The following is a 25,021-nucleotide window of genomic DNA, read 5'->3' as shown; positions in this document are numbered from 1 at the left end:
TTAGCTTCATGCATTTGTTTTTCTTTTTCCCTTCCCCGTATCCCACATATTCCTTTCCCTTTTATCAATCGCCCAAGCTATAGGGTCAACAGAGGTGGGGGACCATTTCAAAATATTACGTTCCTAACGCAGCACCCAATTTTTGAGACGTTTCGTGTTGAGTGGTGAAACAGATACGCACTTTGCAAATCATGCTACGTCTTCTAAAAGAACGGTAAAATGAAAATACTTCCAATTCCCCAACTCCCCGGAGTACCCACGACCATTCCGTTTTAATTATTTAATTGTGAACGCTATACTGGCAGTTTCTGACAGCACACGCAATCGTTGCGGTGTAAAATTTCCGTTGGAGGACAGGTTTATAAAACTGAACATTACGTTCTTTACAACGGAAACCGTAGTCGGTATAAATAATCAGACCTGCCATATATCACCAATAAGGGATTTTATTTTGACATAACAGCTGTGAAGTCTGTGAACACTGCAACACTCCTGTCAAAGCGGAAGACTCTGTCACTAAAGAGGGATACAGTTACCATAGAACCTGTAGAAAATGCTGTAAGTGTAAATAATATTACTATTTTCATAATATTATCAGCTGTATCCCGCCTGCAGCAGGGTAGGTAGGGTAGTAGCCTAGTGTTAAGACACTCCCTACTTTCCTTCGAACTCTAGAGGCTGCAGGCCTGCAGCTATACCCTGGTGAGAAGCATAAGAAGTATATTGAAAATTAAAATTTTATATATATCAATAATATTGTTAACAGATGTCTGCGGTGAAAGAAATCTTGAAAACGCTGAAATTTTCAAAGGTGTTATATTTTGTTACGGATGCTCCAAGAGAATTTTCCAAGGATGCTCGTCTGCCCGTAAAGAGAAGAATAGACGGCAGAAGAAACACAAGTCCAGGAAAATGAGAGACAGAATCATAGAATTGGCCAGAGTCAACTCTATCATTGATAGTGATAGTTCAAAATTGAAAACCAGGTATTTTTTAGGTAAACTGTAGGTATTCGCGACAGTTGTGGATTCGATGCCCGCTCGGTGAAATTAATTATTTTCATTTCGTTGGTTTAATAAGAAGATATAAGAAAATATATATAGTATTTTCTTGGAATTACATATTTACTATTAGTAATAGTGAAATAATATATGAATTATAAATAAGGGTTCAGTTCAAATTAGCTCTTCAGTTTAACGATATTACTATAGATTATGCTATGGCTATAGTTGATGATTTTTTTTTTAGCAATTCACAGTCCACAGACAACACAATGATTACAAATAAAACCTATACAGCGGTGAGTGAAATCTATTAAAGTAGTATTTTTTTATAGTTGTGTCTGAAAGCCTAAATAGATCTCCGTAATCAAATATACATTTTCAATAATATCACATACTGGCCTAAATATTAAGTAATACGTACCTAAGTGGGGAAAAGAGTATCTTCAAACTAGGTTCCCTCTGCCCATCCTGCTAAACCCGTTATGTGCGGTATACGACGTGAAGCTGTTTTTTTATTCACCTACGTATGTAAGTATGTCAAACTGACAATCTATTTCTTAAAGCTGATTAAAATTAACTTGACTTTACAAATAAATTAAAGACTTAATTTGCTTTTTTTAATTTACATTTTGAGTATGAATTTTCAATAAATACATCTACAATTATTTACCATACTACGATCTTTATACAATTTAAAATCATGTAAAGTAGGTTAACTATTTTCAGAAGGGAGAAACAGAATTAAAAAATATGAAGAAAAGCAGTATTGGTAAGGAAATACCTAAATAAATATATTTTTGGCAGGAAACTGAACAGAGTGGCTATGTTTGAATATTCTGGTTCATGTAGAGCAATTCTCGAAATGTAAAGAAAAAGAAACAAAGCGCGACGTTAAGTTCCGCCACCCAATACACAATGTATCGATCTGTTGGTCCATAAACCTCATAACTCATATAATCCACATAAAATTAATCATTTTTTTAATTTCTTCACCTAAAAAGTTGTATTTCTATATAAATAGAAATTAATTTCTTGAATTTCAGATATGGCAACAACCACAGACGTAACACAAGAACTGTTAGAAAACTTTTTTTCAGCAGAAAATAAGTATGTACTTTTGTAATCGTGGTAAGCGCGAGGTTTATATTTGTTAGGGCCAGTATTTAGATATAAGATTTTCTGTTACCCCATATTTCATTAGACTGGGGATGAAGAACGATTTATATGAAAATATATATAAATATATTTTAAGCATTATAACGTCATACTCAAATATTACTAAGGAAATTCTAAAAATTTCCCTTCATACATTTCAAACTGAAAATCTCTTGTTATTGAAAGTTGGTAATTACACTTGGACGGTTATTTTAAGTATTTCTTTCTTGTTTTAGCAAAGAAAACTTCACATCAATCGCTAAGCCAAGAAAGAAAAGGAAAGACCTGAAAAAAAATATGAAAGTAAGTTTCGAAAACTTTTCAATACTAACTAATTTTGCTATAAATAAAAAGTTAAATGCTTAATTATTTGAACGTTAAATAATTTGCCCCTAATTGGTTAAAGTTAATGCCTCAGACTTGACAAGAACCAATGGATGCAACTCTGCGGGAGTTTTTTGTAATCAATTATTTACATACATATATTCTTATATGTAATTTAACGCTGTAATATATGATAAAATCAATATCTCGGCATCTCAAATTTGACATTTTTAAATACGGGCCTTAGAATACCTAATAATTAAATTGACAGTAAAATTGTTATAGCATTAACAGAATTTCTCTTTAAAAAATTATACATATCGAGGCTTTAACTCCGCTCTTTACATTTATTTTAAATTATTAACATGATTTTTTTATTTTAATTAATAAATATTTTGTTTCCTCTCCAGAAGAGATATGCTTGCAGCGACATGAGAATTGCAGGTAATTTTCTTTTTAATACAAGACTGCCTATTGCTGCTGGTTTTTTTTGAGTAATACTTTTTATAACTTCACGCTTTAGTGTTGAGACACTTCGTTCCCACGTACCGCCTAACTTTATTCGAGGCGTGGCGAGGATACCGACAAAACTCAACGCGACGCTTTGCCGTGTCACCAGAGCAAGGAAACGAAAATATTAAATAATTCGTTCTCCCATGTGGGAATGAACCCACAATCGTCGTTTTTTACAGTCACAGACTTGTGCTTATTAATAATTATAATTTTTGAAAAAAGGAACATGCTGCATGTATACATATAAAAGACCATTCGGTCTTTTCGGATCCCCACTTCGGGAAATTACTTATTTTTGTTTCCCGTTCTGGTAAGATACGGCTTTGAATTACGCCACTTAACATATTATTTTTTAAATCGGGTTCTATTTATAAAGTGGAGAGCGGAGTGTCTTAACACTAGGTCATCTCCGCCTGGTGTGCTATACGGAAAAAACACCTTTTTTTTACCTTTTTAGAGCTAGGCATATCCACCGAGATAGCGCACGTAACACTGAGAGGTCACTCTGAAGTACCCGTCATTATTAAATCTGAGTAAGTATAACTTAGAGGGAACCTCACCACCTCATTTATCCCAAACTCACCACCAAATTTATTAGTAAGATTTTATTTTATTCAAGTAATTTTCTTCAAATAGAAATCAATCTAGCAACCACCTGCGTGTGTATTGTTTTGTTCCTTATTTTTCTGCTTGACCATATTTTTTATTATAGGTACTACTAATATTTAAATTTGTTTTAGGTCTAAACTGAAAGCGTTGAAGTCGAATGATTTGCCCTTTATAACACAAGAGTCAGGTAATTTTACGCGCCATTTATAAACAAACGAAGTAGCATCGTTTACTAAATAAATTATAAAACAATTATATAGTCGTACTTTCCCTTTTTAGTCCTGCTGCAATTTTGTTTTCGTGCACTTTTTTAACTTTACGCTGTTCCCGAACATAGCAGGGTATGCAAAAGGAACTTGAGAGCCTAGAGACCTCGGAACCCTCGGTTTCCAATAAGACACTTTCTCAGGCTTAAGTCAAAGCATAAAAGCATGTGTGAAGAGGTTGTTGACAACCAACTACCGTAAGATCGTAGCGTTTGGCGCTCCCTTCTCTCTGGTTACTAAAATAATTAACTTCTCCAACCTTATTTCAGAATCTTCGGCAGATTACACAGATTACTCTAGTTATGGTTCTAAAGAAATCATGAAGACGTAAGTTACCTTTAAAGAATTTATTTTTGTTTAAGATTTTGTACAAAGCGTGGGAACTCGTGTTATTCACGAATAGAACGGAACGCCAAACGCTACGGTCTCTACATATCTCTTTCGCCTCGTCCACTGTCATCAACCCTGTTCATATATGCCCTCCGGGGGATCCTCATGCTTTTTACGTGACCTTCCTCCAGTATCTTTAATACTGTGTTTTCGAAGGTCAACCCATACCTCTCTCAACTCTCTTACTTCATTGTCCTTCAAAAATTTTTATTGAGCGAAGCGAGCGAGATGTGATGTGCGAAGCGAGCAGGGGTTTCTTACTTTATTTTTTTTAAATATGTGCCTAAATTATTTGTATATTTCCAGCCACTGGTTAGACAGGAGGATAGGAAGTATATTGAAATTACCATATAAAAACTGTAAGTAGATCATTGAAAAAATTGAAGTTGTGCTCAGTAGACTTTACTAATAATTATATGTGATAGTTGTGACTTCGAATTCCATTCGAACCACGGAACCACCATAGGAAACGTAATTGAATAATTTGAACCCACACCTCTTGGCAACTGAGTCGGATCACTAAGTCATACGTTCTCAAAAAGCGGCGTCGATATTCTCATACACTTTTTACGTTATTTATGGTGTTGACATCTCGATAGGAAGATATTGAAAATTTTAGCGACATAAATATTATTAGAGGCAGATTAGCTTAGAATTATTATTTGGTAAGAGAGAACGCTATTTAATAAATGTTTTTGAAATTTTTAAATGTCATTTTCTGAACTTAGCAAAGAAAAGGAAGTTTTAGTAGTTTAGTAACGTTTAACTAGTTTTGAAGCCGCGTCTCGTGGAAACTGCCTTAATATATCTTTTTTTTCAATTAAGTGATGTAATTTTTGTATTGTCTATTTTAGTCAAAAGAAGTGTTTTGGACAGAAGTTCACTTGTAAGTGCCACTATGGGTGATGAAGAAATTTCAGAGTGAGTTATTCCTTTTTTTTCTGTTACTATTTAAATGACAGTAAAATAGGTTTCTTTTTTAAAGTTGTTCAACGGCAACGTATAGAAAAGCTACGCCACGTTTTTAATTTTTAGTAATAAAAAGTACAAAATGCCTTATTTGTGTGTTTTTGCGTCAAATAGTGTGCTTACAGTAATGTACCGAGAAAATGATTGCTATAAACTCATTACCAGTTTTGGTGTCGTATAATAAAAATATATTTTTGTGTTTTTAGAAGTATTCTAAGAAGAATAAGAACTTTATTCAGAGAAGAAATAACAGAGCATCAGCGTGAGTTCTCACTTTCTTAAAATCAGTACATACTTTAACTGACGTTAATTTAAATGCCTTGCATGCCTTGCTTTGTCTCGTTACCAGTCCGAGGAAGGGAAAACAATAAATATTTCATTTCTCCCACTGGGAAGCGAATGGGAATTATAAAATAAATTATACATTTCAGGTCGAGGTCTAAGAAGACTGTTTTCTACTATCAATCAAAAGAAAATACCTTATAAGCTTGGATGGCAAGTCTTATTATATTTTATCATATAATATTAATATTAGGTCTTTTCGTCCTCTGGTCGATTCTCACACCTCTCTTGCCTTCTTTTTTATATAATTATTATTTTGCGGCTCTCTTCACAGAGCAGGGTTGACAGAGGAAACGTAGTGTTAAGACTCCATACTCTATGCCCAATTTTCTGAATTTTACATGTTGAGTTGCGGGATTCAACGCCGCGCGCTTTTCTACTTGAATGGGTAAATGAAAACAATATAGGTATGGTTTTATTTAGTCTTCCCTCGATTGGTTGTCGAACCCCAAGGCAACAACCACACACACACAACGTTTTAAAAGTCTGATGCTGTTCTACTGGCCACGACGGTCTCGATATTGAATAAAAATAAAATTTATAACTTTTTTCAGGTTGCAAGTCTTGGATAATATACCTCAAGATGAAAGGTTTGTTGTGATTCCTTCGAAAACATTAAAAAACAACAAAGTTTATAATAATTATTAGAATATTTTTTTTAGAAAACGTATATATTTTTTGCAAGATTTGAAGTTTTGAACACGCGTCTCTTGGAACTAAAAATTTCATTAAGCTACTAATATAGTAACATTCTGTCAGACTTGACGGGAACACCAAATTTTTACTAACAAGAAATTAAGGCGATTTAAGACAGATGTGGACGTGACAGATTGTGGGTTCGATTCCCACACACTTGTTAATATAAAAAAAATAATCAAATACCTATATTAATTTTAATTTTTCATTATTTCAGAGATTCCGGTTCCTTTGGGACAAGTCATGGAAAGAGGTGAGTAGCTACATGATAATTATACTGTACTATGATTAAGGTTGGTAGTTCGTCGTACAAAATTCCGGAGAATAATGGGTTCAATTCCACTTGTAGGAATATTTCACGGATTTGGGGAACAGAGTGCCTAAACACTATTATACTGCATGCGGTTATAACCACACCACGATAGTTTTCATATATTTTAATCAGTTTATTTGTAGGTGCAGACACTTCAGGACGTCCCATAGTTACCGATGTATGCGGAGCCAAGTGATGAGGCTGGCTGGTCCCACGCGGAGCGAGTAAGATTGATTCTTTATGAGAAACACATGTGTTATACCTATACAAAGAGAACTGACTTGCGGTTAGTAGCCCTATTAGCCTGCACAGCGGTGCTGGTTGGGTAGGGCAGAGGGTACTTTATCCCTAAAAAAGTAAATCTTCATGATTTTTATATGATAGTTTTCCATTGTATTTGTATGCGGGAATCGAACCCACAATTTTGTATATATTACAAATAGCTACAGGTGTATTGCATATATATTTGTATCTATCTGGGAGTAGGAGGATTGACCATTTTGAAAATTTATTTTAAATGTCATTTGAAGTAGGATATTTTATACGTTTCCTAAAAAATATTTTAAGTTTTAAGAGTGGAATAACTCTTTAAAAATGTTACAAATACTTATGCTCTTTGTAGCCCAATTACTGAAGAACTGAGTTCGATTCCACTCAGTGGAATGATTATATTGAACTTATTTCTATTTTCCGATCTGTCAGACAAGGAATAGAGTGTCTTAAATCTCAATACTAGATATTCTCTGCTATATCTCAATATCCTGACATTTGCTGCGGATATTAAATATTATTTTTTTACAGGTTGACAGTGTTGCGTCGGAAATTAAAAGATATTCTGTGTTTTCAATTTCTCAGAAACCTTCTTAATTTTAGTAAGTCATTCTTAAGTTTTAGTATAACTATAAGTAATATATATAAGAAGGTAGCTAATTGTATGTAATTACTATCAGTTGTTTTTTTTTTTGTTAAAATTAACATTAGCAGGCAGTCGTGGCGCTGCGTCCTGTAAACGGGAGGGTTGCGAGTTCGATTCCCGCTCGGGCCAATACGAGTTTATTTTCTTTTCTCGTGCTGTTATCAAGAGAAAGAAGAAACAAAAAAAATATAAATAAATTAAAAATATTAAAAGGATTCTTACACGTAAATTAAATAATATAATATTATTGTTTACAGATAAACAGTTCGTCCACATTATGACCTCGCAAGCCTAAAAAAGTTGAAGTTATTTTTTTTTATCTATACATGTAAAGAATAAATTGAATTACTAATCTTTTTTTTTTTCTATTTAAACAATAGGTAAAATAAGTGAAGTAATACAAAAAACTTAGTCTAATATTAATTTTGTTTAAAATTCCTCAATGTGTGAGTTCCTCCAAAGTTAAAAAATATTTTAGAGGTAAAATAGATCAGATGAGAAGAAGGTTCTTCTAGGGTAGGGCCTCAGAAGAACCTTATAACTTATTACTAGATAACCTACTTATAATGAAAAGGGAGACTGCAAAAATAAAAAGGCCAATAATTATTAAAAAAAATGCCTTTATATTAAAAACTATAGTCTATTTTCCCAAAAAATATAATTCTTATACCTACGTAATATCTATATCTATTAGTAATTTATATATAATTATCGTCATTAGGTGCTCTCTTGTAGATCGCCCGCGATCCTTCACTGGGCTTCATGCCCAACCAACTGAAGTATCCGCGACGCCAGAGTAGTATGACTGTGAATACTATGGGCACGGCTAGAAGAACTCCTAGAAAAGATGTTTTTTATAAATTAAATTAAATCAGCTTCACGGTGTATCCCGTATACTACAGGTTCCACAGAGGGAAGACACTCCGTTCCCCACTTTCCTCCGGATTTGTCGGGGCATTGCGTGCTGAATGGCGGATCTCAACGCCGGGCATTTGCTTCGGTATCAAAGCGAAGATATGAAATTATTAATAAGCAATAAATCATTCCCTTAAGTGGGGGTTGAACCCAGATCCGACGCGTTTCTTCTTCTTCTATTTGTTACTGTGGTAGTTTTATTATAATAACATCAACATACGAGGCCGTCGTGACGCAGGTGCACAGATGTGCGATTGTTACCGCGCCGCAGTTGCTGGTTCGATTCCCACTCAGGTAATGAAATATGTAATAGATATTTTTACTAATTCGCTCTGGTAGTTAGGCAATAGCCCGGCGGTAAGTTCCATCTCTCAACACGGAATGCCAATAAAATTCGACGGAAGTAGAGAACAGGTAAGTGTCTTCAACACTAAGTTCCGAGGTTCCCTCTGTCGACCCTACTTTATGAAGGATACAGCGTGAAAATAAATACATATGTTTTTAATAATAAGATTTTTGACATTTCTTTACCAATGAGAGCTCCTAGTAGCATAGCACCATCTTTCTCAGGACGATTCCCGTATTTGTCCAAACAGCGCATGTTGCGGTGGATATCGTGTAAGTGCTTCATCGTGTAACCTCTCATCTCTATAGGTTCTTGACATCTGGAAATAAAGGAATATAAAGTGTGAAAGAAATTTATTGGTTGGTGTAGTATTATTTCGTATTTAGTAGTTATTATTATTTGATTCAAATACCAAACCGTATCAATTTTGACATAAAAAAATATATGAATACAAATTAGACTAGGCAAAGGGAAGCTGAAATTTTTTTTTATCCAATACTGTTTTAAAAAATATTTTGTTTTTTTTTTTTTAATAAACAATCTTAAAAACAATTATTTTTGTTATTATTCTAGTATGAATTTTAATTTATTTTGAACTAGTGGACCCGAACGCGGCTACGCCCGCTTGAACTATACGAATATTTATTAAAAATATTTATGAAATTATTTTCAGTTTTTAATAGACAGATGCGTTAAGCAAGCTCATTTTGGGTGACGTTTTCTAACAACAAACTTTGCAAATCGTTTCTTAGCAACGGCGGTTGTTATAAACATGGCGGACTGGACTGGCACGCTCGAAACGCCATATATCGAGAAATCAATCATGGCGGAATAAATTGTATGTTAAATTAATAAGTATTTTAATATATTGGTATATATAGAAAATATTACAAATATAAGAAAAAAAAAGTATTCTATGTTCATCCCGACACCCTCAAGTATCTCTATATGAGTATTTTATCACAATTAAATTAGCGGTTTGGGCCTGATTGCGTAAAAGACAGACAGAGTTACTTTCGAATTTATAATATAGGTATGGATTATTGGGGAATATAATAGAAAATATTACTTACACCATCTTTTCTGAAGCGTTAACAGATTTCGCTTCAACGATTGGCACCAACATATCGACCATCCACTGTGTAGAACAATCACATAAGTAAGGATTGTTGGTGACGTCTACAGCTTTCACGAGGTCCCAGCGAGAGAGCAACCTTGAGTCTATCTCTGTTAGATTATTAGATTGGAGGTAGATCTGAAATAAATAAAAATCAAATCAGCTTCACGCTGCATCCTGCACAATATAGGGTAGGGAACCTAATGTTAAGACACTGCGCTCCCCACTTTCCGGCATTGCGTGTTGAGTAACCGAACTCACCGCTTTGCCTCGATACCAGAGTGGAAAAAATTAAATTACTAAATATTTTATTTCCTCGAGTTGGAATTGAAGTCATAATTATAATTTGATCGTACAATATTAAAGCTAAATCTAAATCACCTCTTACCTCCTTAACAAGCGGCCAGTCATACGATTCGCCAATTTCATCAGGACGCGCCAACGCCTTAGCGTCAATGTATTCTAGCTTAGGATTATAGCTCATGTGCAATTTCTGTAGATTCTCCAAACCACTGAGAGCTCCCACACCGATGTAGAGAAGAGAACCCATGTTGCACATGTGCAGCTCTTGCAGCTTGCGAAGACGGGGGAATCCCCTGAAATATGTAGAAACAAAATTTTGGATAAATGAAGGCATAATGTTGGTAGGCATAGAGTATGAAAGTATGAAATTCGGTGACAATTATTCTTTTTTTGTATTTCACATGTAGCAGAGTAGAATTCCAGCCATTCTATCTTTAGTGAAGGAATTCACTGTCGTTCTCTGTATACTTCATTCCTCCGAGTGAGGATCAAATTTAACTTCACTTAAATTATATTTATATTTCCAACAAAATAGTTCATTGAGTCTTTTGTATAGATTTTTAACTATTTTATACTACTTTAATACATAAAGTAAAAGAAACTCACGGATAATCCTCCGACGCGGTTTCCAATTTGACAATAGGGTTTTGGTTCAAATTAAGGTATTTCAAATTCTTAGTCTCTTCCAGCTCTTGGGGCACCGAAGTAAGCTTGTTATCGCTGATGTCCAAATGCTCCAAAAACCGAGGAGTGTGAAGGAACTTGTCAGGTATCTCTGTGAGACCGCAAGAGCGCATTCGAAGGACCTAAATATACATACATAGGTATTCTAGACTTACATATATTGTAATTTTTTAACAAAAGCAGATTTTTTGGTAAAAAACTGTAATTAATAAAATTCATAAATTAGCTGGAATTAGGTTTCATTAGATTAAATCCACACTAGGTTACATCTAGGTAAATCAAACAGTAGTCAATAACAGTTCCTATCGATCCCTTTCATCGGTTTCGTATGATAAATACAACTGATTATTTCACAATATTTTTTAAAACACAAAATTCTACAAATATACAAACAATAAAAACTTTGTTTGCGTGGACTTTAAAACATAAAATGGAAAATCTCGTTTTTTCCCCTTCTCGTAGGATTATAAAGAACTCTCTCTCACGACATTTCAAATGTCTAATTCCAATAGTTTTCCTGGAGATACTTGTCAGTGATGCATGAGTTTTATATTATACCTATATAAATAATCTAAGACTAAACTAATTTCACATACCTTCAACATCGGCAAACTCGACACAGCTATTATCGTCACGTGGTCAATGGTCGTCAGGGGGTTCCCGCTGAGATCTAGTTCGGTTAATTCCGGTAAATGTTCAAAGAGGTCTTGGTGGAGCGAATGGAGGTCGTTGTAAGCGAGATTCAGTGTTCTCATTGATGCTAGTGGTTCATATTCTTCGGGAGAGTAGCGACCCTGGAAGGATAGGAGATAAAAAACTTAAATATTGTTTTTGGGCTAAAGGACTACTAGTTTTATAGTCCGTGCTATATTTCCGTGCCGAGTATTATTATTAATAGCGTATATACCGGACAGTGCTGTCTTATATATCAAATATGTAGACGAAATCTAAAAGGAATTTTATTTTATTTAATTAGTCCGATCTGGTAGGCAGAGTGGAGTGTTTCTCCACTCAACATAATATCCCAAAATTCTTGGCACTAGGTTCCCTTTGCCTACCCTGTTATACAAAGAAAAGCTCCTTACCTCAAATGCATGTGGACTCAGTTTATCTGTAGTTAATTTATTATGACTTAAATCCAAAACTTCCATTTGTTGCAAATCCTTGAAACTTGCGTTTTCTATGTAACTGATGGAGCAGTGGGAGAGATTCAGTACTTTCACTGGTAGCTCTGCGATGGCTGTCACGTTGACTATTAAATTTTCACTTAGATCTACGACCGTTGGTTTGAACTCCTTCAAATCTGAAATTGTAGAGGGTAGTTTTTAATAATTAAGATTCTTTATAATATTATTAGCGTACAAGTGTAAAAGTGGGTAGATTTAGGTGAAAAAGGCAATAAAAGCAGTGGAATTATGTCAAACGGGCAGTTGTTTGTAGGCGATGGCCCTGATTGGAAGGTATCTAGTGTGTCGCTTCCGTTTTCTAGCAGTATAGTTTTGACGAGCCGTGTCCTGTTCCCTCGGAAGAAAGTAATCAAAAGTAATAAAAATTCAAATCTGCGCAGCCGTCTGCAGCTAACTTCAGAGCGGCCACGACTCATCGAGGTCACTCATAATTTAAATTACCTACATTATTAGGAAGGAGGGTAGGTGCAAAAGTGACAACAGCTGATTTTAGAGCTCTCATAATTTATTAATTTTTAAAATAGTTTTTACAAGTGTTTACTATATAAAAGTAATGAGTTAAGTTGTCTAGTTAGTTGTATTGTTCATGAGCAACTATATCTATTTTTACATAATAATAATATCCTGTCCCCTTTCCAATCAGGTTTTCGCCCTGGACATAGCACAGTAACTGCACTTAGTAAAGTCTGTGATGATATTCGATTCGGTATTGACAACCAGCAAGTTACTCTACTTGTTCTGCTAGACTTTTCAAATGCCTTCAATTCTGTTGACTTTGATATATTGCTAGCCATATTAAAGTCTATAAATTTTTCCTCAACAGCTACTGAATGGTTTTCTTCATACCTTCGCGGCCGCAGACAGAGTGTCATACTGGATGGTAGACAATCCTCAATAAGCCATATTAGCGCTGGCGTGCCTCAGGGTGGTGTGCTGTCTCCTCTCCTTTTTTCCATTTTCATTAATACTCTCACTCTACATATATCGTCTTCTTATCATCTTTACGCTGATGACTTACAAATTTATACAACCGTAGCCACGAATGAAATTTCTAGTGCGGTTGCTAAAATTAACTCCGACCTTCAGTTAATAAGTATCTGGTGTAAATCATTTGGGCTTTCTTTAAACCCAAATAAATCCCAGTTATGTATTTTTGGAAACGCTAAGCAACTGTTTAAATTACATGTACCTTTACCATCGGTTTCGCTTGATGATATATGTTTAGAGCCTAGTGAGAGTGTTGTGAACTTGGGGATAAGAATGGATAGCACTTTTTCCTGGTCACCCCGCGTTTCTGAGCTTAGTCGTAGGGTTTTCTCCGCCTTAAGGGGACTAAGAAGATGGAAGAACCTCTTACCATTGAAAACCAAAATATCCTTAGCCCACACTCTTCTCCTTCCTATTCTAGATTACGCCGATTCTTGCTATCTGGATTTGTCTCAGCAACTGCTTAATAAGCTCGAGCGTTTGCAAAATACTATTATAAGATTTATATTTGGAATTAGAAAGTACGACCATGTGTCACAGTTTCGTGCTCAACTGAAATGGCTCTCAATAAACCACAGGCGTAATCTACATTCCCTCACTCTCCTTTATACCATCCTTTATCATCCTATTACTCCTTCGTACCTTAAAGAACGGTTTAAGTTCTTGGGGTCGAATTCCCTTCATGTCCAATGTCTCCGTTCCCGCACTGACAATCTCCTTGAAGTACCTTCGTCCCGATCAAAATGCTATGGCGACTCCTTTACTGTCAAGACAGTAAAGCTCTGGAATGAGCTGCCGGTGAATATTAGAAAATCTCAGACGGTTTCAATATTTAAACGTCGTCTTAAACAATACTACCTGGAACAGTCTCTAAACTGATTTTATAACACTTAGTTTATGTATGAATATTTGTGTATGTATGTATATATGTATCTATGTATGTATATATGTGTATTTATATATATATATATATATATATATATATATATGTGTATGTGTGTATTAATCTATTTATGTAAGTTTATTTAGGTATATGTTTGTAAAAGATATTTTAAGTAATACTGTACTTTTTGCACCGTTCTGCATTTGTGTTTTATATATCCTGTATTGTCGGTTGCCTGTAAGAGATCGCTCTTAGCGATAAGGCCGCCATTGCACATTTATCTTTTATGTACTGTGTATATCAAATGTATATTCCAATTGTAAAAGTGCAATAAAGTGTTATTATTATTATTATTATTATTATTTATTTTAGAAAGAACACAAAATTCAGATAAATTGAGATAAATTACTTCTTTCTCTGTTGCTGGCTAATAAAGATACACATATAAGTACATACATGAATGAAACCAACACCTCCGTTGAATGATTCCAAGAACAGATTCAAATCCATAATTATTAAATCTGATAAATTTGTAGTTACTTACTAGCCCATTCCTCCTTAGCGAAGAAATCTGTAAGGCTTTGATCAAAACAGTTCACTTTAGCGTCTTTGCAGCTACACTTCCTGCATACACCCGTCTCGTTCCAATGTTGCATTGTGGGTGATAGCGTAGTCGTTTCTAAAATAAAAAGTTCTTCTATTGGATACTAGATGGCTCTGGTAGTATTTTACTTTTATAACATTTAGTAATGTAATAATTAACAGCCGCCGTGGTGCAGCAGCAGGGCGTCTGACGCAACGATTGTAGGTTCGATTCCCAATCTAGAATCTGTTCTAGTAATAGGACAAGACGCGGCCTTTTATTGGGAGCTGGAGTGGACCTTTCTTTGCCTGCCCCGCTATATGGGAGATAGTACATCGAACAAAATCAAAACAGGATTATTGATTCACTATGTTCTCCAAAGTAACGCAATGCTGCATTTGCCTTTAACAGATAGAGGAATTTATAATATTTTAAATTTTAATTCCTCGATTGGGATTTAAACGCCCTGTCGCGTTTAGAAACGCACGTTTGCATCCCTGCGTCACAACGGGCCAAAATAGATAATATTACTCACCATTTTGACAATACACAGCAACAATTATCAAAAGGAAAACGGATATGATATTTTCCATTTTCTCTGAAACGAAGAAACTAAATTAGTAATATCTATTTTCGTATAAAACTGGGCTATCTTTAGGATAAGATAAGTAATCTATTTTTATCTAACATCTTTGTGTATACTACACGAACACTCCAGGGTTCAAATATTAATTTTAGTTTCTTTTTTCTTTAAAATTTTCGAATATTCAAATCATCTTAAATATATATACCTATGACTAGCGGCCGTCGCGCGGCGTCGCCTGCATGAACTATATAAATTGTTATTTAATATTACTTAGTTAACTAAATTTTTAATTAATTTTCCTTATTAGTATAAGGAAAATTAATAAATAAATTTAGTACGGTTATATTTACTATTTATTTTACTTAATTCTGCACGCTAAAATTGTCGTATTTAATAGAAAAATGTTTAGTTATTTTATATCTATCTAGGTAGGCGACAAGTACGCGATATCGCGGGAATTTCGGGTTCAAATATAGCCTATGTGTTGGTCCACAACCCAGGGGTTGTGGAGGGGGTAATATAGACGCTATTTTTAAGTTAGTCTCATAAGATTCGGTTTAGCTGTTCTGGAGATTAGCCCGGACAGACAGGCATAAAATTTTATTTTTTTTATTTTATTTTTTAATTTAAAAAATAGACCTATTTACATTCATAATCAGAATAGGCACAAAAACAATTTAAGACAAAAACATAAAAAGCAAATCGATTTGACCCAAATCTAGCTATATAAACATGTCTGTCAGTTTATTCAAATATTACACATACATATGACGTATGTATATATATTTAGCTAAACAAATATTATTCAATCACTCAAAAATGGCTTAACGGATTTAGATATTATAAAAAGTCGCGCGGCTAATTTATAAACAGAATTAACTTTAAGACAGTGTATTTCGTGGATTATTGAGGATTTGATTCGTATCTCAAGAGTCTTTTAATTTTTTTGAGTTGATTAAATAAATTACACCATTATATTCCACCACATAACACACATTTGCTATAAAATAGGCAAAAAGTGGAGAGCGGCGCGTCCGTTAAGATGGATCGAACCATCAAATAAGGTTATGGGCACATCCACCTTAAATCAACTAATTATGAGTCGGGATGTGGATCTAATTTATAAACAGTTATCACTTTCACGTAAAATGGTTACGATTAATTTCCATGGTTGCAGTGTCAGCCTATCAACCTCAATAAGCCATGAAACTATGTGAGGATTAGGGTGCGTGGGCGTGCCCATCATGCCCACAAAGGTGCATCCGCACTTGCCTACTCTGCTATATGCGGGAACATACGTTAAAGCAAAGAATAACTTCTACTAACACACTTTAAAAAACACTTACACTTTAATACAAACATATGACACACTTTAAATACTTTCTTCTAATATATTTACGTCAACACTTACACTGGTATATAAAACTATTGACCAGGTTTCACTACAAAATGGCTGTCTTATCATTGCTTATCATATTGTTATCAGTTATCAGTATAAGTTTATGTTTGGCGAGAGTTACAGCGATTTCACAGAATCGTAGGCCGCGATCGAAGTATTAATCACATCAATACCTCGTGAATTAAAAGCGATAGATATTGGTGACGTCATATACCAGCGGCACAGCGTCAGATTGTAAACGAGATGACTGTTGATTTGACTCCTTCTTAGGAGAATGATTTACTTACATTTCTTTACTCTGATAACAAGACCAAGCGCGGCGGTGAGTTCTACTACTCAACATGCAATGTCTCGAAAATTTGATGGTTAGTGGAAAACCGAGCACCTTAACACTAGGTTTCCTCTGCCTACTCTGATATATGCGGGAAACAACTATAAAAAAAATCGGTAAAAAAAATGTTAATTTGTAGTATTTTAATGTACATTTTAAAGTAGTATTCATTAAATCGTCATTCCTTTTACATCTTTTATTAACCGCTTACAGTCAGTCCATACAATTTTATCAGCTTTCTTATCATTGATAGAATAACACGCCTTGGTTTCTATGAAAAATACAACTATTCTCTTTGCATGTATGACTCAAACATTTCAGTACTTATATTTTTATTATGTCATAAGTTTATATATATAAAGAATACGTTATAAACAAATATTTTGGTCATTGTTTTATATACACGTCACATCTTGGATCTGGATACGAATATATGAAGTATTCTATTATATCGATTTCGGGTTTGTTCGCTATATAAAATTATTTCGATTTATAATGAAGTTTCGGATTATTTTAGTTACTAATATTAGATTTTTAGATTATTAAAAGTTATTTTTTTTATGGATCTGTTACGGAGTGTGTTACTTGTTTTTTATATTTATCTGATAATTAAAAGTATGTAGGCAAAAGCGTAAAGCACTACAATTACATAAACATACAATTACTTAACTGAATGGTCATATAAAAGTTTATTCTCAAGCGTATTATTGTCCATTAAGTATGAAATCAATCTTTCCTTAGACATAGAAAAAATATTTCTGTTACCTTGATATAAAGCATATTTTCATCTATCAGAATTTAATTTGTAGTCTAGGAGGAGCATACTAAAAAGAAGTATTTTATAAAACAATTTATTACATGTTTTTACACTCGACTTATGTACTTTAACATTTAAAAGTACGTATTATTCACATACTTGAGATAAAAAACCTACTGAAATTCCATAAAACATTAAATCCATTAAACTTTTAGATATACTTCATCTAGACAAGGACAGGACTAAATATACGAAATTGACTGCCAATCTTTACTAGTTGGACTATCAGAGAAATAAGATCCGCAATTTATATATTTAAATACAAAAAAATACAACAAAAAAAATAACTAGCCCTTACACTATAAAGGGAATTACACACACAATAATCTGTAGAGCGCCATCTAGCGGGCAGTAGGATAATCCCTATAATTGACGTTAAGAGTACGCTGACGACAAAACGGCAATTGGCTTTTGTTTCACAATTAGTGAGATTATCTATACTTATTGAGGCAGGATTGGGATATAATTGTTTGTTGACGATGGTGGTGGGTTCAATTGTTTGTTGTTTAAGTTTTAAAAGAGTAAGGAGTTGTGCTATCAGATCAGTTATCTTTTATTACATATTATGTGGACTATTTAATAAGTATATAATTATTTTATTTGTATGTATGTTGAAAGCTATGAATAGAAACAATAAAAAAATATTTTTAAATTGAATAGGCTAGTGTTAAGACACTCCGTTTCCCACTCCGTTTTGGAGACACTAAGTATTGAGCAGCAGATAACAACACCACGTTTTGTCTTGAAACTAATTCATACCTCCGAGTGGAAATGGAACCCACACCAGGGCACTTTCAGTCAAATACCGTCCCACTGCGTCAAGATGATTGCCAATATTAATATATTTTTGTATATATTTTATAGTTGATATATAAATATAGTATAGAACTTTTAATGAGGCAAGTCGTCACGTGTGACTTCACGTTCGTGTAATCTGATATTTCCAACAACCCCTCGTGTTAGGGATGTGCGTTTACTTTAAATAAGAATTTTAATTTAAGTACATATATTTTTAAGCTTCACTGCAAAGACGGATGAGCCTTACTCCAGTAAGTATCAAATACCGGAACCCATCGCCGAATTTATATATGGCGTTCATAAAAGATGTCTGTTTTTTTTATTTTTACCCATTTAAAAAATTACTTAACTCTTTGTTCCGCATAGTGCAGAAAAACCTTGCGTAGGCACTGTTGCTAAATGACTATTAGAGTAGAGACCATCGCGAAGGGCATACCACAATTAATTCTTCAGAATGGGAATTTCAGAAAGGAAGAAATTAATTACTGAACAATTAATTGTTTTTATTTTAAAGATCTATAAAACAAATAAAAGCATTTTCTTTTTCCTATTTATTAAGAAGGGAGACAAAACTATAAAACTATATTATTTAAAATCACAATTCTGGCAACCCTATACTGCCTTGTTAGTATCTGTCACCGCTAAACAGTACTTCAGCTTGCAACCATTTAAGGAATCGAACTCCGACCGTACTGCTTTGAAATAAAGTTCAAAATCAAACCTACAGCCACTTCAAGATACCTTAGTTAACGAACAATTTGCTCGCAAGACTTTAAGTCTTTTGAAGCTTGATAAAGAGCTTTTTAAAATTAAAAAAACTAGGAAGCGTCTTGTCGGTGCTTTTGTATACAAATATATTATAATATATATCAAAATAAACTGAGTTATTGACGCACGTACAGACGAAACTGTTGTAATTTGGCGTGCTACCTACGTACCTTTATACATTTAGGGAGTGTAGGACAGCAATGCGAGAGGACTTCTTGAAATTCCAAAGACAATGGAATTTTCCTCTATATATCTAAAAGGTCCTCGCAAAGAAAGTTGCGGGACTAGTAGTTTTATATTATAATAATAATTTAAAAATGGAGAAAGGTTGTGCTTGTGGTGTATCTAATTGGGCAGTGTTTAATACAAATTAAGGCATTTTCGTTTGTTCCCTTCACCAAACCAAAGTGCGGTGTTGAGTTACGCCGACCAATGTACAACGTCTTTCTCAATAGTAGAATACATACTCTCATAATATACATATATTATACGCTAATTTATGCGGAATAAATAAACTTTTTTTTTAGCTTTACCCATACGTAGCATTGTAGGCAGAGGGAACCTAGTGTCAAGAGTGTCTTATTCCCTTGGCGTTCCCATTAAAGCAGTTCCGTTCCCAATTTTCCGCCAAATTCTGAAGGCATTGCTTGTTAAGTTGCGAAAATCAACACCGCGGTTTGTCTCGTTACCAGAGCGCAGATATACCAACCTATTGTTAATACACTCCCCTACCCGACATAGCATGTTGAGTAGCGGAAGTCAACGCATTCCCTCGAGTGGGAATCGAATCCAGTCTTTTACATACACTGTTCCATTGTACCACGATGGAACACTAGCTTTATACCATTATGAACTCGTAATAGAGGGTGTGTATAGTTATATAAATGTCACCGTCTCCCTCGACACCATTTAACCTTTTAATGACTTTAATCTTTGACAAAATTGTAATAATGACAAAACTATTCATCTCTACTATATGGGACAGTGGTCGTGTAGGTTATTTTTATGTATGTAGTGAGTATTTTTATCGTTTATTTTGGCTCTTGTATATATCTTGCGTGTAGCATGGCAGGGAGAAAAAGTGAGTGTTAACACTCTCCGATGCTGATATGGCGCAGTGACGCAGCTTGTAAACGCGACTTGCGTTTTTTTATATATCTATTATAAGCAAATTTAATTATCTATTATAGCCAAATTATAAAAAAAATTCAAAACAGTATGTTTGCCTTAAAAGGTATCAAAATCTTAAGCGACACGTTTAAATGCATTCACAAAACCCTTTTAAAACTCAATTACAAGCAATATTACTTATTTAATCACAGAACAGGTGCACTAAAACTTTATTTTATTATACATAGTACTTTGTCAAACTCTTCCAAGCAAATAATAGTTTAGAACTTTACGCAATTATTCTAGATGCTTACTACGACACAGTTCTATCGCAAAACCTCTGAACCGAATAAATCCGGTTATAACTGGATCAAAGCAGTACATTCCAGTCTATAATAGCGAATTATAGCTTAACTGAATGAAATATGAATATGTAATATAAAATACACCCTATACCTTTAATAATAAGGGTGATAAAATATTTTTCTAGGGATGTTAGCTAAAACCACTGTAAAATGACAAGTTTAAATCTAAAATCATCTCTAACATAAGAGTATTTGTATGAATGAGGGGTCAATAGAGAATGGTTAGTGACGTGACGCCATATTTTGCTTCTATTGTCATTCGATTAGGGTGGACGGTGTTATGCAGAGAGAGAGAGAAATGCATAATTTTATAAAATTTCTACATAAAGGTGTACAACAGACGACGTTATCGTTGTAACGAATAAAATGTTGAAATAATAATGGGATTCGAATCTAGTGCCTTTTGGATACCGTCAAAGTGCTCCAGCCACTAAACTATACGTTCTTATCGTAGTAGAAATTCTTGTACGCTTAATAGAACTTTAAAATAATATTGTTTGCTTAATTTTAATGTAATGTTGTATTATAACAACGAGTCTCCGTTATTTTTTTACCATTAGTTAGTTTAATTTTACATGTCACGTTACCAATGCTAGAGTCAATTCAAACTCCGGGTTCTATCCTGATGTTATTGCCTTCCTCCATGGACTAAATAACACAAAAAAAAATTACAATTAGAACTAATACTTCTTGACATTGACGCGTTCAACCAAACAAAATCTTCTGAATTATAATATTATAATATTATAATATAACTTTATAAAATTTTATGATTGTGGCGATTTTTTTCTGAAAATATAGTTTTTTTTAAGAATAAAAAACAACCCATTCTACATAAGACCATCCTATAATCAGCAATATCACTTTTTCGGTGTTCTTTTGAAGGTAATCACATTCTGCTATTAAACCAGCTGTTTCAAGAGCTTTTATGTTTTACATTTTTGACGCCCTTTCACGACCCTTCTATACTTAATAGATAGATAGATAAAGAATGGCGCTACCTTTTTATTGTAAAGTTATTGAATTATATACTAGTGTCTGATGAAGAAATCGTAATATATTTTTTTATAGATTCTTGTTGTTTCTGGCACATAGCAGAGAAGGCAGGGAGGGAATCTAACGAGACACTATTCTCTATGCACCGTGAAATTTTCGAAATATTGTGTGCATTGCGCCACTAAATGGCGGATCTCAACACCGTGCTTTGTCTCGTTCAATTCGTGCAAATTAAATATTTATATAAATAAATTCATATTTTTATTTCTTCGCTCTGGTGTTGTGGCAAAGCACGGCGAGTTCCGCCACTCAACACACAATGACTTCACAATAAGGCGGAAAATGAGATACAGCGTGAGCATGACAGTTGCCAATTATATTGGATATGTAGGTATTTAGACTAAATGGCAACACAATATTATGGTACCATCGAGCTGGTCTAATGATGGAACTTGAACATAGCTGATGGAACCTTCGATTGTCTGCTAGTATTGCGTGCTCATTACATTAGTAACTCTTATTAATGTGATCTGTAAAAAAACGTGTTTTAATTCTTTAAATTTTTAAATTTTTAGTCTAATTCCCTGAGTATAACGCGTACAATCCAACAAACTGTACAATTTTATAATACTAATATAAATATGTTAATTAATTTTCATCTAAAATTATGTAATTTAGTTGAATTTTATTTACAAAAGTATGACATAATCAATTTAATATAACAATATGAATGCGAGCAATTGAGCGTGTTGGTAGGGTGCCTAGATATACGAGCTTTACTGATTTTATAAAATTGAAGTGATTGTTTGGTTAAACTCGTTAATCTCAGAAACTACTGGTTCAGATGAAAATATATTTTTATGTTCTAAACTTCATTCAATTTTTAACTATTTTGTTATAACAACACATTCTAAGTGCCAGTAATATCATCGTGAGGTCGTGGCGGCGCAGAGCCACAGAATGTGATTGCAAGTGCGACGATTGTGAGTTCGATTTCCACTTGAGGAATAATTTTATTTAACTATTTTTTTTTATTTCCTCGCTCTGGTAAAAAAACAAAACGCGTCGTTGAGTTCCGCCACTCAACACGTAATGTTTTGCAAAAATCGGCGGAATGTGGGAATCGGAGTGTCTTAACACTACGTTATATCTGCCTTCCCTGCTATAGACGGGATACAACTAGAAGCTAAAAAATATATCATTAATCCCACAATATAGTCACCCTATTGTAATGAGTTTATAGGTGGGGAGGTCGGGGGTAAAATTGACACGCGTGCACATTTAATATATTTATATATTTCATTTCATTACAACAATTTGCTCAAACCCCAGAAATAATTAAGTTATTTTGTGTAATTGCTCGAAATTATTTTGTAAATTTTCGCACGGCATTCTACTTTTACTTATTGTGTTTGTTGTTAAATTGTTTGAAGGGTTGTTATTTGTATGTGTATTTATGTCTGCATTATTGAAGCTAGACATGTTAAAGGATAGCTCTTAATAATTGAAAAAAAAAGCTATAAAAGCTATGTTCGTGCCATCGATAGGCACTTGAGTGATATATTTAAAACACTTTCTTATAAAATTTTGTGAAACAATTACCTGAAATTGTGAAAGAAGAATGTATAATATATATAATAGTGACATATCAAAACTAGAGGCCAGTCGTGGTGCAGGGGCATAAGCGTGTGTTAGGCTTATAGAATTAATGATAATTAAATAATAAATAATACATATATGATTGTTATCATAAATAATGTTTGTAATTGACATTTGACACTTGTCATTGATTTGGCGTTTAAAATATCCATCTATGATTTGGTAGTTAAGTAATGGATTACTATAGAATTATGATTATATTTAATAGATTTATAAAGTAAATGGTAATTAAATAATAAATAATACATATATGATAATTACAATAAATAATATTTTATAATTGATAATGGACACTTGTCTAGGATTTGTAGTTTGATACATCTGCCTATGATTTGCTGGCTGGTGATATAAAACAATGGAATTACGATAATATTTGACTTATAGGATTATTGAAAATGTATTATATATCCTCGGCGATCTTTATTATAAATGTTACAAGATTTATCATTATTATAATGTTCAGTGAATCAACTATTATTGTAATTGCAAATGTGGTACGTATAATACAGGTAAGTTATATGTATTTATCAGTATAAATAGTTTATGAATCAGCCCAGTAGCTGGAGCAGTGAAAGGCGAGTGTTGTTATAACGTAAAGGGATCCCTTAAGCCTACAATTGTGGTTACAAGTCCACGGCACTGCTCCAAGCTTCAGATCATTTAAAAGGTAACATAACGTTACTTATGGCTACCATCCGCTTTTGATGTTGGTTCGATACGACAATCCTATAATTCATTCAGACAATTATTCTAATTTATCTCTATTTATATTATCTAATATCATGTTTCTAACACGTGCGACTGTATTGTAATGCAAAAGGTTGTGGGTTAAATTCCCACTCGAGGAAATGAAATATTTTATATTTCAACTAACTTCTTCAAACTGGTAAGAAGGCCTAGCTTGGCATCGAAATCTATCAGTCAATATATAAGATCATATCAGTATTCCGTGGAAATTGGGAAATAAAAGTGTCTTAATGAGAACGGAATATCTTAACATTAAGTACCCAGGTTGCCTCTACCTAGCAGGATAGCAGGGTGTGTGCGGAATACCACGTGAAGCTAAAAAAGAATTATAAATAATTGCTACTAAGTTCGTTAACGTCATTTCAAAACAATTTCTAAGTATTGAAGTCGTCTTTTTGATCTTAGTTCATCGTCTAAGATACATATTTTATTGCAGACATTTGTCTGCTTAAGTGACGAACCCAAAAGTGTCCCCTTATCATAGATGCACCTTACTAACCAATTATTATATATTAGTAAACAGAAAGGAAAATTAAACACATATTGTAATAATCTTGTTTATTGAGCATTATTTATTTCTAATATTTACAGTATGTACTACTATTATTATCATTTGATTCTATTTACTAACTTATATTATGATTAGTACTACACAGCAATTTTTACGAATATGATATTGTGTACTATTTTTATTTAACAAATCATTTTTTTTAATGTATTCAACACAACTACCAATTGCTTATATAAACCATGGAAATATAAACTAAATCAGAATAAATGACGTGTTGAGCTTGTTGCCGGGTCTTCTAAGCAAAATTGCTATTCGTGCCGACGGGGACTTCCCGTAGGTCTGACACTACTGACATTTTTTGTAACTTAAAGATACAAAAGTGTTTTTTATTGAGTAATTCATAAAGAATTTCACAGCTTTCTTGTAACGAGA

The 25,021-nt window shown here is 33.6% G+C and overlaps 3 protein-coding genes across 3 annotated transcripts; 2 read left to right on the top strand and 1 right to left on the bottom strand.

Moving 5' to 3' along the window:
* Positions 1–191: 191 nt before the first annotated feature.
* Positions 192–1,512, top strand: LOC146528060 (uncharacterized). The gene is made up of 4 exons (XM_085204571.1): positions 192–214; positions 464–558; positions 767–986; positions 1,249–1,512. Exons 1-4 carry the CDS (start codon positions 192–194, stop codon positions 1,316–1,318), a joined length of 408 nt encoding a protein of 135 aa, XP_085060697.1. The 3' UTR covers positions 1,319–1,512.
* Positions 1,513–1,660: 148 nt separating this feature from the next.
* On the top strand, positions 1,661–7,849 carry LOC146528059 (uncharacterized). The gene is made up of 16 exons (XM_085204986.1): positions 1,661–1,773; positions 2,048–2,111; positions 2,396–2,462; positions 2,894–2,927; positions 3,454–3,529; positions 3,737–3,792; positions 4,141–4,198; positions 4,568–4,620; positions 5,116–5,182; positions 5,437–5,492; positions 5,662–5,725; positions 6,127–6,162; positions 6,486–6,521; positions 6,725–6,805; positions 7,383–7,453; positions 7,755–7,849. The coding sequence occupies exons 1-16, from the start codon at positions 1,755–1,757 to the stop codon at positions 7,790–7,792; spliced, it is 876 nt and encodes a 291-aa protein (XP_085061112.1). The 5' UTR covers positions 1,661–1,754; the 3' UTR covers positions 7,793–7,849.
* Positions 7,850–8,099: 250 nt separating this feature from the next.
* LOC146528058 (lumican-like) lies at positions 8,100–16,584 on the bottom strand. The gene is made up of 10 exons (XM_085204985.1): positions 16,435–16,584; positions 15,038–15,100; positions 14,464–14,598; positions 11,948–12,165; positions 11,459–11,656; positions 10,785–10,984; positions 10,264–10,471; positions 9,832–10,013; positions 8,944–9,077; positions 8,100–8,335 (listed from the first exon to the last, which is right to left on the bottom strand). The coding sequence occupies exons 2-10, from the start codon at positions 15,093–15,095 to the stop codon at positions 8,196–8,198; spliced, it is 1,473 nt and encodes a 490-aa protein (XP_085061111.1). The 5' UTR covers positions 15,096–15,100; positions 16,435–16,584; the 3' UTR covers positions 8,100–8,195.
* Between the last annotated feature and the right edge of the window lie 8,437 nt (positions 16,585–25,021).

This window comes from Heliconius melpomene, chromosome 20 (assembly GCF_056956725.1).
Source record: "Heliconius melpomene rosina isolate 202511_hmr_F chromosome 20, ASM5695672v1, whole genome shotgun sequence".
In the NCBI taxonomy this organism is placed as follows: domain Eukaryota; kingdom Metazoa; phylum Arthropoda; class Insecta; order Lepidoptera; family Nymphalidae; genus Heliconius; species Heliconius melpomene.
The sequence above is the reverse complement of the archived record's forward strand: the minus strand, read 5'-3'. Positions and strand labels throughout refer to the sequence as shown.

What these genes read in the sequence shown, in the direction of transcription:
- LOC146528060 (XM_085204571.1), top strand. Translation starts at nt 192, where the DNA reads ATGCTACGTCTTCTAAAAGAACG. An exon ending in TAGAACCTGTAGAAAATGCT is followed by an intron (nt 559 to 766) that starts GTAAGTGTAAAT and finishes TATTGTTAACAG; the next exon opens with ATGTCTGCGGTGAAAGAAAT. An exon ending in AGTTCAAAATTGAAAACCAG is followed by an intron (nt 987 to 1,248) that starts GTATTTTTTAGG and finishes TTTTTTTTTTAG; the next exon opens with CAATTCACAGTCCACAGACA.
- LOC146528059 (XM_085204986.1), top strand. An exon ending in GAAATTACCATATAAAAACT is followed by an intron (nt 4,621 to 5,115) that starts GTAAGTAGATCA and finishes TGTCTATTTTAG; the next exon opens with TCAAAAGAAGTGTTTTGGAC. An exon ending in AATATACCTCAAGATGAAAG is followed by an intron (nt 6,163 to 6,485) that starts GTTTGTTGTGAT and finishes TCATTATTTCAG; the next exon opens with AGATTCCGGTTCCTTTGGGA.
- LOC146528058 (XM_085204985.1), bottom strand. Translation starts at nt 15,095, where the DNA reads ATGGAAAATATCATATCCGTTTTCCTTTTGATAATTGTTGCTGTGTAT. An exon ending in ACTGGCCGCTTGTTAAGGAG is followed by an intron (nt 10,014 to 10,263) that starts GTAAGAGGTGAT and finishes TATTTATTTCAG; the next exon opens with ATCTACCTCCAATCTAATAA. An exon ending in AACGCTTCAGAAAAGATGGT is followed by an intron (nt 9,078 to 9,831) that starts GTAAGTAATATT and finishes CTTTATTTCCAG; the next exon opens with ATGTCAAGAACCTATAGAGA.